At 30.2% G+C, this 12,771-nt stretch overlaps 1 protein-coding gene across 2 annotated transcripts in view; it reads left to right on the top strand.

Moving 5' to 3' along the window:
• Sfxn1-3 (Sideroflexin-1-3) overlaps window positions 1-9,946 on the top strand; it is a 30,025-nt gene extending 20,079 nt beyond the window's left edge. For both annotated transcript variants that reach the window (XM_075296185.1, XM_075296195.1), the window contains exons 2-8: window positions 981-1,338; window positions 4,893-5,010; window positions 5,987-6,062; window positions 6,282-6,367; window positions 6,426-6,553; window positions 8,957-9,114; window positions 9,181-9,946. In XM_075296185.1, coding sequence (XP_075152300.1) covers window positions 1,026-1,338; window positions 4,893-5,010; window positions 5,987-6,062; window positions 6,282-6,367; window positions 6,426-6,553; window positions 8,957-9,114; window positions 9,181-9,267 — 966 coding nt within the window. In that variant the 5' untranslated portion in view covers window positions 981-1,025 and the 3' untranslated portion in view covers window positions 9,268-9,946. The remainder of the gene's footprint in view (window positions 1-980; window positions 1,339-4,892; window positions 5,011-5,986; window positions 6,063-6,281; window positions 6,368-6,425; window positions 6,554-8,956; window positions 9,115-9,180) is intronic.
• Window positions 9,947-12,771: the final 2,825 nt, after the last annotated feature.

The raw sequence follows: 12,771 nt of genomic DNA, 5'->3' as shown, positions 1-12,771 counted from the left end.
TATGATATTTTTGTTCAATAAGAAGATATTACTCAAGGCAGATTTAGTAAGGTAGTTTTAGTATTATAAAAACAAAAATGTCAGTCGCTATATTGAAACTTTGATTGTCAGTCAAATTGAATTAAATTTCTCACTTGTTGAACAACAAGTTCAACAAGATGGAAATTTAAAATAGAGAAAATCTGGAAGTGATCGATGTATGCTTCGAAATATGATACGGTCCGCAAGAATTATGAGGACAATTTATTTCGATACTTTTGTGTCATAAATTTAAAGCAAATTGAAAAATTCAAAATTTTTGGTATAAAAAATTTTATTTTGAATTTTTATTTTTATTTGTCACAATTATCTATTAAACATTGGCGTAGCTAGCAACATTTTCGTAGGGGATAAAAGCTACAATGTGTGCTCATTGTGAAGATACCTCAAAAAGAGAAAAAATAAATTCTTATATATGGAAAGAAACCAGAATATTAATTCAATGATATATAATCATGGTTTGAATAAATACTGCATGGTATTTGGTAGGGGGAGATGGAAACCCATAAAACCCCTTTAGCTACGCCTATGCCATTAAGCAAATACCGACAATCAAAGTTCTGCTCATATGAAAATGAGCAGTATTACTGTCAGAAAATTGGATAGAAAATCGAGCAAATGTTGCTCATTATTAATTACTTAAAAATGAACATCATTTGTGAGTTTTTCATGAAGAATTTTACAAATTAAAAACAAAACTATCCTGCATATATCGAGCGCCGTAGATGCAACATTTAGTATGACGTTGTCCAATTTCTCAACTCCCACTTCGATTATTTTGTGGGTAAAAGTATGTTTTAAGTTCAATGTGAAAATTAAAAAAAAAAAAAAAAAAAAAAACATATAACGGGGTGTTTCGTATTATATAATCTTTTATATGTTTTTGTAAAAATCTATGCCTTTCTTTTAAAAACGTTTATTATGCTTTATCTTTCCTACAGATTAATTTACGGTTCCACTAGTCCGCCACAAAAACAAAAATCACAATGTCGGACATAGCCAAAGTTGATATCGATCAGCCCAAGTATGATCAAAGCACTTATATGAATCGTGCTAAACATTTCTTCCTCTTGACAAATCCCCTTAATTTATTGGCCACCAATGATGAACTGGAGCGAGCAAAACGTATTGTGACCGACTACCGTGCTGGCAAGCCTGTACCAGAAGTGAAAAATGTCGAAGATCTGTGGAGAGCTAAATATTTGTATGATTCCGCCTTTCATCCTGAAACTGGAGAGAAATCTTTAATAATCGGTCGCATGTCGGCACAAGTGCCCATGAACACATTGATTACAGGATGTAAGTACAAGTGATTTCTTTATTTAAGTCAACTTTACTTATTTTTCAAAAAAAGAATGAAATATTGCTATCTTTTGCCGAAATGATTTTCTCATATTTTAATAAAAACTTTCGTGCTTTTAATGAATACATTGCACACATTCTACGAAACTAGTTTGTGCTTTTTATGGAGCCACCGTGGTGCAATGGTTAGCATGCCCGCCTTGCATACACAAGGTCGTGGGTTCGATTCCTGCTACGACCGAACACCAAAAAGTTTTTCAGCGGTGGATTATCCCACCTCAGTAATGCTGGTGACATTTCTGAGGGTTTCAAAGCTTCTCTAAGTAGTTTCACTGCAATGTGGAACGACGTTTCGGACTCGGCTATAAAAATTGAGCTTAACTTGGAATCGGGCAGCACATAGTGATAAGAGAGAAGTTCACCAATGTGGTATCACAATGAACTGAATAGTAGAGGTGTGCACGTGAGTAATATTTTGCTCACGCACACTCACGACGGAGAAATATTATTCACGCACGTTCACGAAAAGAAAATTTGTACTCACGCACGAAAATCTTTTAAATGTCGTGACTCACGAAAAATATCGTGACTCACGAAAAATGTCGTAACTTACGAAAAACCTCGTGACTCACGAATAATTTTATGAGTATTTTACCTATAGAACCTGACTAAAAACATGAGTATATTAAAATCGAGAGCGTTATAAAACACGTTAACACCTAGGATGTCACTACCATTATATATGAATTCAACTCGTAGGCATTTTATGTTCGTAAGCGGGATTATTTTCGTGAGCGTGTTTTTCCGAAATTCGTTACTCACGCACACTCACGACTATATTATTTTCGTGACTCACGCTCACGCACGACATTTGATTGGTTAATCACGCTCACGCACACTGACGCCGTAGCCGTCAACAATTTCGTGTCACGTGCACACCTCTACTGAATAGTCTAAGTGAGCCTGATACATCGGGCTGCCACATAACCTAACCTAACCTAACTTATGGAAAATGTCATACTTTTTGTGGACGACGTTCGCACTTTTCCGAATACTTTTTCGATGTTTTAAATAATTTGATTTTATTCGATCACTCTTGTATCAAATAGAAAAGAAGTTCTCAAGCTTTAGATCGTATTTTTTAGAAATATTTTTTATTGACCAAAGTACAATTGGTTATAAACAGAAAACATTTTTTTTTATTCAATTACGACATTAATTGATGCAATTATATTTTTAATTGAAATTGGTTAAATCACGAAAATGATAGTATCAATCACAGAATTAATTAAAAGTAAATAAATATACTTGATTAAAAATTTATTTGATTTCTTCGGATCTTTCAATTAGTTTTTTAATTGGTTCCATTAAAACTTTAACTGATTTGGGTCGCAAAACACAATTTATGTTTTTTTTTTATTAAGGCTTTCAATTATTTAATGTTTAAATATTTATAATTATTTTCCTTTAGCTGAAATAATTGTCTTGTTATTTTATATGAATTTGTACATTCTATTATAATTTCAAAATTTTATGAAACTAATTATAAAATTTTCAATTATATATAATTTTTTATTTAATTAAAATGTTAATTGGGACAATTACAATTCGGATTTTGTATCCACTCTCTGAAAGTACTAGGAATCTACAGTGAAATGTATAAAATTAATGAATGAATTACAATATTTCCGTTTATTTAAATAACATTTCAAGATCATGCCCAAGTTCAATGAACGAGAATTTTAGTGTACATTCAATATGATAGTGTTATGTCGTACCGATGTGTGTGGTATTCTGCCCTCTGATGACTTTGTTATCTTTTAAGTTATTTAATACCTGATATACTTTTACGTACATACATATATATTATACAGACATATTGTATGTGCAATGCATTTGTCAAAAAAATGTAGTTGGTCCGACCACCATAAAATGACGATTATACAAAAAAAAGTTTTTGAAACATTTTTATTTGGAGCACTTGGAAAAACAAATATTTTAATATCTTAATATTGTCTAGCAACAAAATGTAGGCATTATTTTTTTTACTTTAAAAAGGAAACTGTTTTATTGGAAAACTACCTCTTACTACAGGAATTTTTTCTGTGTAAATCCTCTGAGAGCCATTCGTCCCCTGAATTGAATTCTGTTCTCTTGAATTTTTCTTTTATATATGTATATGGAATATTTAATCCAAAGATTTACAAAACATAAATTCCAAGTTGCTCCAGCCCCTTAACCCTTACCCTATACTTAAATAAAATACCGCATATTGTATTAGTGGGTCAAATTTGCCCAACATAAATTTATAATTTAGACCCACTAATACAGAATACGGAACTTTTTTAAAGGGCTAAGCTAAACAGATCTTTAAACTGAACTAATTCTTTAGAATAACATTCTTATAAAAATGAAAGTTAAGAAGTTTCAAGTCGAAATAATGATCATATAAAAAAATATAACCATATAAAAATGGTTTGGGCAATTTTGACCCACTACTACAGAATAAGGGTTAAATACTTATCGATATTTCAAAGAAACATGGTTCAATAAATGACGGCCCAGATTTTAGTATGGGGAATTTATGATATGTAATATGTTTCTTCAAAGGACAACAAATATCAACAAAATAATTCAAATTAAAAGTTAATAGAAGTTGAAAACGTAGTCAATTAAAAAATTAACAGATAATTAATGTTTTAATCAATTTGAAAAATAAAGCTATTTAAGAAATTATTGTTAAATTTTTTTGTACGACCTTCTTACTCTTTATTTTTGGTTATTTTTAGATCTGTTCTAAAATGGGCTTTCAAGGAGAAAGAAATTATTATTTAAAAGTTTAAAGTTTTTAATTGAAAATATTATTTATCCCAAGTATTATTTTAATTAAATAAATATAATAAATAAAACTATTATTGAAAATTTTATTCGAAAATAATTAGAGTAGCCCAAATCATAAGAAAAAAATCACTGTTGTTACAATCGAAAAATTCATAAGAAAGTATAAAATCTTTAAAGTTAAATGAATTAGTAAAAATACAACAAATAAGTAATTGCCTCAATTAAAAAAATTATTGATGTATCCTACCAAATTCAGTTAATTTTTTTTGAACCAATTAAAAAATTAATTGGAAGTATCGAAGAAATCAATTAATTTTGTAATCAAGCATATTTTTTTATTTTTAATTGATTCTGTGTTTGATACTACCGTTTTCGCGAATGAAGCAACTTCAATTAAAAAATCTATGGATCAATTAATTTCTTGATTGGATCAGGAAGAATTTTTTTTCTCAATAGCGAGAAGAATCGAAAAATTGAATTCCGTTCCCATGAAATTGTGCTAAATATCCACAATTTTCTGACGAATAGAATAGAAGGGCACAAATAGAAGAAAGGAGAGCTTCAAAACTTTTCGAAAAATGTAATGGATTTCTTGAGATATAATTACTATAAAGAAGCACGTTATCACAAACACTAAAAAGGTCATTGGCAATTGCCAGCAATGTTTTCTTTCAGTGTATTTATACAAATTTTACTTTTATTCAATTCAGGTATGCTTTCCTTCTACAAAACAACACCGGCTGTAGTCTTCTGGCAATGGGTCAATCAAACATTCAACGCTGTAGTGAACTACACAAATCGCTCGGGTTCAACACCCATCTCAAAAGAGTAAGTTTTCGAGTAATTAGTTTTTACACAAAAAAATTAAAATTAAACGTTATTAAATATATCCATAAAGTAAAACAACTACTACTAACACTACTACTACATTATAATAATATTAACCTAATATGATGCAAACACAGTTCATTTAAAATTATGAAGGACAATTCATCCTAGTTAAAGACTAACGGAGGGATAAACATTTAAAGAAAAAATATTAGAAAGACTATAAAATAACATGTATTATATTTATTTGTTCTAGAATGGTGGATATGCAATTTTTCTTACTAATTACATGGTTTTTCGGAGTGGGACCATTTATCCCATAATTGTATATAATTATTATACATCTTACCCAATGAAAAGTGACTCAAGGTTAGGTTAGAAAATCTTATCAAGTTATGAAAATGTACATATATACATATTTTTATTTGCCATATTTTTATCGACATTGGCAAATGCCAGTATTATCTTTAATTTTGACAGAAAAACTCAACATTTTTTTTATGAGATTTATCAAAAAACCATCGCGATTTAACATGATATGTCGCCAGTAATCGAGTACCTAAAGATTTTTTTAAATCCGTATAATATCATCGATGATTGTGTGCCGTCACCTTTTTATTTTTATATTGTACGATTTTCAGCACATCTGTTAAAATCGTTCATCCACTCCTCAAAACTAGTAAGACTGAACTACACTGTGGTTAATACATTGATTTGGTGCCAATGATTTTTTCTTTAAGTTTAGTTCATTTTTGTCGAAGTAAGAATTTCGTGAATGGTGGTTAAAAATCCCAACAAATGTCCGTAAATTCTCGTTATTTTAACAACGCATTCTGAACATCTAAAAAATGGAATATAATTTAATTCATTTGTCGCATAAAATAGTTAACTTTGTTTTTCTGTGTGAAATTCGAAATCAGATGAATATTACTAATTTATATGGTCATAAAATATTTTCTTATCAATTTTTTTGCAGGCAATTAGTTACGTCGTACATCTTAGCTACAGGTGGTGCTTTAACAACCGCTTTATCCCTTAACAGAATTGTCAAGGTAGGTGTCCAAGTCTATAGAAAAAGAGCGAATAATTTAAACACAAATATAATACTTTCCTACGAAAGAATATCTTAGGGCAAGAAAGTATTGTCCTTACCACAAGAGGAATATTGATGCTCGGTTTTGATGTTTATTTTCATTAAAACTTTTTTTATACATATATTTCAATTTTGATAAGCTAAAATATAAATAACATTTTTTTTCACTGTTTTCCAGAACCTAAATCCTTTAATTGGCCGTTTGGTTCCTTTGGCCGCTGTCGCTGCTGCCAATTGCATCAATGTCCCCATGATGCGTTTGCAGTAAGTACAGTACCGCAATGAAAAAATGCATCTTCTTACATATTATCCATTCTTTTAGAGAGTTGAAAAATGGTGTCACTCTCTTGGATGAACAAAATAATGAAATGGGCATATCCAAGAAGGCTGCCGCAGTAGGCATTACCGCTGTCGTTGCCAGTAGAATAGCTATGGCTACACCTGGCATGGGTAAGTTCGAATAATTTATCGGAAAAACTTAATTTTTATATTCCAAGAGGAAAATAATCAATAGACCTGATAATTGCTGGAATATCAGAGTTTGAAGCTGTTTCATTTTAATTAAACTCTAGACTTTGAAATCCGTAGTAACGACTTTCTTTCGGTGACAGATCTCATCTCATACATGTACGAAGAATACTGTAGTTACATATGTTTCGGTGTACAAATTATATGTTTGGTACTTAAATTATTTTTATGTGCAAACATGTTCATAACCTAGTATAGCATGTTTCGGACATATGTATATGTTAATATGTTAGAACTATTATGTTTGGGAATTACATTTTCTTAAATATTATGTCTTTGGATGCAAACATATATTAAATTAGAAATTTTATATAAACATATATATGTTTGGAAACTTCCGAATAATGAAGAGAGACTAAAGAAGAAAGGTAAAGACCTACCCAGCAAAAAAATTTGGAAGTTCTTCCAAAGGCACAACTTTAAAAGCACTTCCAGAAGATGCACTCCCAATGATGTTCTTTATTTTAACTTCCCAGGAAGTTCTTTTAATTCAATTTTTTATAACTTGTTTTTTTCATACTTTTAATGGGCAATTTTAACTTTTTTGTTTCAAAAAGGTTAAAAACGGAGTAAGAATTCATAAAATGATACAAATCATTTAAAATTTGTCTAAAAAAATGCTAAATCCAATTTGAAAAAATTGCGAATTTTTGAAAATATTTGATGCCAAACGTTCCACACAAGCGTAAGAATGCATTAAAACTCATACAAAAATGTTAAAAATTATTTATTTGACAAAATATCACAAAATTTCTTAATTCACAACCAAAACATTGAATTCGAATCACACCTAAAGAAGTGATGCAAATTCAGTGCAACGGCTGTTGAAATGGAGGACTTCCGTCCCATGACAAGCCCATCGTTTCTACGTCAATTTTGCACCACTTCCGGATCCAAAAAGAACATTTTGCGATAACCATGAACAATAGACTCAGATACATGATTCGTTTCTCTCCGTGAAAAAGAGGTTTCAGTTCTAAAAATTAATTTTCTGACATTTCGTTTTGATTTATAGGGCTTTGCCCATATAAATTTGACAAACATTCTTTTCCTCTGTTGGTTAAGCTACACTTGTAGTTTAGTCAATGCATAGTTTTAAGCTGAAATCTAAAACAACAATTTTGATTTTTTCGTAAAGAGTCACACGGACGAAAAAACTATTTTTCATGGGTTTGGGTGTAGAAATTATATGTTTATAACTCAAACTGTTAGCACATTATTTTTAAGTACAAGTATATAATGTTCATAAACTAGCATAAAATGTTTGCGACTTATATGCTAGAACATATTATGTTGGGACATAAAATTTTTTTAAATATAATATGTGTTGATGCAAGCAAACATATATTATTTTAGAAATTGCCTATAAACATATATGTGATTAGAAAGGCAGACCGAGAGAGTATGCTGCAAGTAAAAAAATGGAAGTAACCAATTGGCACCTTAAAAAAGTATACATACAAAGAAAATTGCATTAATAGTTTTTTTTTTTCTACCGGTGTATGCCTAGGGTGAAACATAATATGTTTGAACAATACTAACAATATTTTGTTTGGACCAATCCTGAAAATATATATGTATGCTTGAAGCAGAATGTGTTTGGGAGTATATGTTACAGAAGCGATCTTTTTGAGAGTGCAGTTCCGGCATTGACTTAGGTGTTGTTCGTAAAGAGCACAGCTACACAAAATTAAATTTCGTATTTTCGTGGTTGTGGGCACAATTTTTGTGCAAACTTTTGAGTTTTTAATTTATTTATCATAAATTTTCAATCCAATCGACTCAGTATCACCTTCAGAGTCGGTTTGTCCGTCCGTCTGTCCATGTATTTGTTATTCGCAGTATTTCGGTCGCTATTATTAACCAATTTTCATGAAATACAATGTTGAAGGAAGAATAGGATATTTGGCAATCAGGCTACACGACAATACCATTTTATTTTATTTGGACTTATACAATCAAAAAAAATGTACTAGCAATATTCTACAATCAATTGTATTATTCTACAATCAAGATATTTCGAATATAAAAAGAAAAAAAAACAAAAAATAATAATAAATGCAGGAGTAGTTTTTTTTTATTGAAAATTATAAAATTTTATATTTTTTTAGACTTAAGAAGTTTATATTTGTGATCACTTTAATTACATACCTTTAACCATTTTAGACTATAAGTAAAGCTTTGTTTCAGCGAGTTATTCTTTAGTATATTTATTGTAATTTACCTCAATTGGCCTTTAAGGCTTCAAAGTACAAATAAAAGATAATAATAATAATATCAGTGCTATAGAAATACAACTAATTCGTTAATATGTCTTCTTTTTAGTGTTAACTCCTTTGCTTATTAACAAATTGGAAAAAGGCGGTTTCTTGAAACGGTTCCCCAAGGCTAGCGCTCCCATTCAAACACTTTTCTGTGGCTTTGTATTGATCTTTGCCACCCCTATGGGTTGTGCGTTCTTTAGTCAAAGAGCTGCCATTAATGTATGTCACTTATTAATATCATGTTCTAAAAAGTAATACATTTTTTCTTTTATTCAAAAATTCTAGGTTGACAGTTTAGAGCCCGAAGTAAAGGATGAAATCAAAAAGAAGAATCCAGCTCTAACCGAAGTATGGTTCAACAAGGGATTGTAAATTTCCACATTTTGGGAAGGATTTTACAAGTCTTCCCACAAGATCGCGCAAAAAGGAGCTTAGTAAACTTTAGACGAAACAAATCTGTTTATTAATAATGTGTTTGACAATAACTTAAAAAAGCTTCAATTTCAAATTATTGTTCACTTTAGTTAATTAAGTCGCCAATTTCTAGGGTTCCCCATATACATATCTTGTTTTTGTAGAAAAGTACATCTTCAATTCATGTAATATTCTAAACCCAATTGCATTTATTTTATCTGTGTTCGAACGTCAATTACCCATACATGATTTTAACTCAACCAATTTAATATTTAAACTAAGTTAGATCCTATTGTAATGTAGGAATATACCTTGATCATAAATAGGACAAAGAAATATGTACACATGTATGTTTGCACAGCCATTGTATGTATATTTGCGTATGGTATTCATTTGAAACGCAACAGCAAATAAATAAAAATAAGCGTCACAATGAATATTTGTTTAAGTTGGTAAATGAAGGTGTTAAATCGTGTGTACATGTCGTTAGGACATTATTTAATTTTTATTCATTTAGAATATTGATCACGCTATAAGTTACAGACAGATTAATATATGTATACATGTACCTAGACTAAATGTAAACTAAATTGTTTATTCTGTCATAATGCAATAAATTACAATGTTTGAAATATTATTGTTTTGTTGGTATTATGCTTTACAGATTTGAAAACCAGTACATCAAAGAAACAAACCAGTACTATTTAAAAAACGAAAACATTTTATTTTAGCAATAGGAACAAAATATTAAAAAAGTAACAACAATCTCGCATCTGCATTCTAGAACTATACTGGTAATTGATATTATTCGAATTATAGCAGTTTCAATTCAAATGAATTTTGAATCAATGAATCCTTCTTCAAATCAAATGAAACCTTTTTCAAATCAAATGAATCATTAAATTCTTTCTAATGAACGAATTTATAATAAGCCCACAAAATTATTATGGGATACATTACTATATCGCTAAAAGGAAAAATATACCTTTTTGTTTAAAATTACGTTGAAGAATTATGTTTTACTTTCTTTTTTTTTTTTGTCGCTGTCCAGTTACTCGAATGGACGATTATTTGGCCACGAAAATTTTACTTTTTAATGTGTACACTCTGCAGCTCGACCGAAGCGGTTTTTTACCGAAGCCGATGTTCTGCAACAAAAAAACAATAATCAGCCGAAACCGAACATTTTCGTAAAAGTTTAAAGAAGTTTGGAGTGTTTTTCTTCAATATTAGCATATTTTATTGAAAAAAGTGATTTAGTTCATTAATATTTATTTTATAAAAACTTACAGACTTTTTAGTATTCAAAATTCAGTTGTTTGATACTATAATGACGAAAAAGGATTTTCTCCGTGGAAACCGTGGAAACCCGATCTTCGTTCGGAAAAAGGGACGTTCCGCTGCACTGATAAGCTGGGTTCTAAGTTTGAGTTTAAGGTTGGTATTAAGTTGGAGTTTAAGGTGGGTATTAAGTTCGAGTTTAGCCGCTAATATCAAAACTAAATCTGCAGAATAAAATTATATCTTCTTGTTGCAAATATTATTATAATTTGATGAGGAATGATCCAATACAAAAATTGAAAATGTTTATTTTTGGTGAAATGAATTATGAAAGAAAATTAACCGTGAAAAATTGCCAATTTAGCGCGATAATGCCAAATTAATACTGGCCTTTAGCTGCTACATCTATGTATAATTTTATACTATTTTTACTGATTTATTTTTGATTTTAGCGACTAAACATGAACTTAGTACTCACCTTTAACCGTTAAAACCCAAAATAATTATTTTCTGTTTTAGAACCAATCTGATTGCTCAGTCAAAGACATTAGCAGACTCCTTAAGTTAATATTTTCCTGATCCGTCAGTAACCTAAAGCTATATGCCCTTAGGTTAGGTTAGGTTAGGTTAGGTATAGTGGCAGCCCGATATTTAAGGCTCACTTAGACTTTTCAGTCCATTGTGATACCACAGTGGTGAACTTCTCTCTTATCACTGAGTGCTGCCCGTTTCCTTTTTATGGCCTGTGTGAATCGAAGAAGCGTCACTTTATCAATTACAATCTGGCAATACCGGCGCGACTTGCACTGATGAGATGTTTTGGATGGAACACCAGTGCAACGATGTTCTGGATAGCCCATACAAATGTTGCATCCGGTGCTAAAACAGCCCTATTGTTTAACACATTTTTGCGTTCGGATATTCATGCATGTTAGGAAGTCACTAATTCCTTAAAGTTTTCATTTTGACATCAATTATAAACTATTGGAAGTAATTTCAATTAATTGCCAAACAATTTCTATATTTTTATATTTCTTCCAACTGACCACGAAGTTCGTGACACAAATACGTATTCAAAACCACAAATATTCGATTCTCAGAATGTTGATGTCACAAAATTGTTATAAAATTCATTAATATACGGACAATTTGAAATAGTTACTATAAAGGAATGTGCTGGTTTGAGATTTAGAATAAATTTCCAGCAATATGAATTCACAAAATAACAAACAAATAAATTAAACTGACATTCTAATTTTCATCCAGAAGTTGTTGATATAGAAAAACATAAATTCTCTACCAAGTTTAATTCGTTGCACTTTGAAAGTTTTATGGGATAATCCACCATTAGTTTTCATCCGTTAGCGCCTTAATGTTTCCAAGAATGTTGCATCCAAAGAATTTATTGTTCTGCAAACAGATTTGAGTTTAGAGATTTTACTTACCAATCACTATAAAATATTTTGAGTAATTCCGTAAATTATAAAAAATTTTCCATATTACTTTTATTTCTTCCACGAACTTTGTTTATTACAAAAAGTAATGAAGCCACATGTTTTTTTCGTTGTATTTCAGGATAGTATTTTGTCTCCAATTATTTTCAACACAATTTCAAATATTTCGTCAACATTTTGGCGATTTGGAATTAATTTGCAAACAATTTTTAGCATTATTTATTAATAACTTGGAGCCTTCATTCAGTGCAAACGGCCCTTAGTAAGAATTTACTATAAAAAGCACAATTTCATCAAAAATCGAACTAAATGATAAGGTCCTACTTTGCACAATGAGTTCATGTGAAATGGATTTTGTGCCACATAAGGGTAGGTACTATGTTCGGTTTTCGAGTTGAAAACCACTTTATTTTCGCGATTACTTTTCCTTAAATAATCAAAATTATAAATGAAAACAAACTTATTCCTGTAAAGTCTTGCCGAAAACTAGTGGAACAAGAAACTACGCATCAATTGAGTTAATTTGTCTGCTTTATATTGAAATGTTTTAATAAAGTAACCACGAAAATTTCAACGCGAAAAGCGAACATAGTACTTACCTTAAAATAAAAAGCAATGATAAAAGGTGCGTCGACAATATGGCAAGATCGCGTTTATCTGATAAAAATTTGGATGCCTTAATATTTTTAAGAAGTTACAAAAGGATTAACGCAATCATACGAAAATA

The sequence above is a fragment of the Haematobia irritans genome, chromosome 1 (genome assembly GCF_050003625.1).
Source record: "Haematobia irritans isolate KBUSLIRL chromosome 1, ASM5000362v1, whole genome shotgun sequence".
NCBI lineage: Eukaryota > Metazoa > Arthropoda > Insecta > Diptera > Muscidae > Haematobia > Haematobia irritans.
Note: the sequence above shows the minus strand (reverse complement) of the source record. Positions and strands in the feature narration are given on the sequence as shown.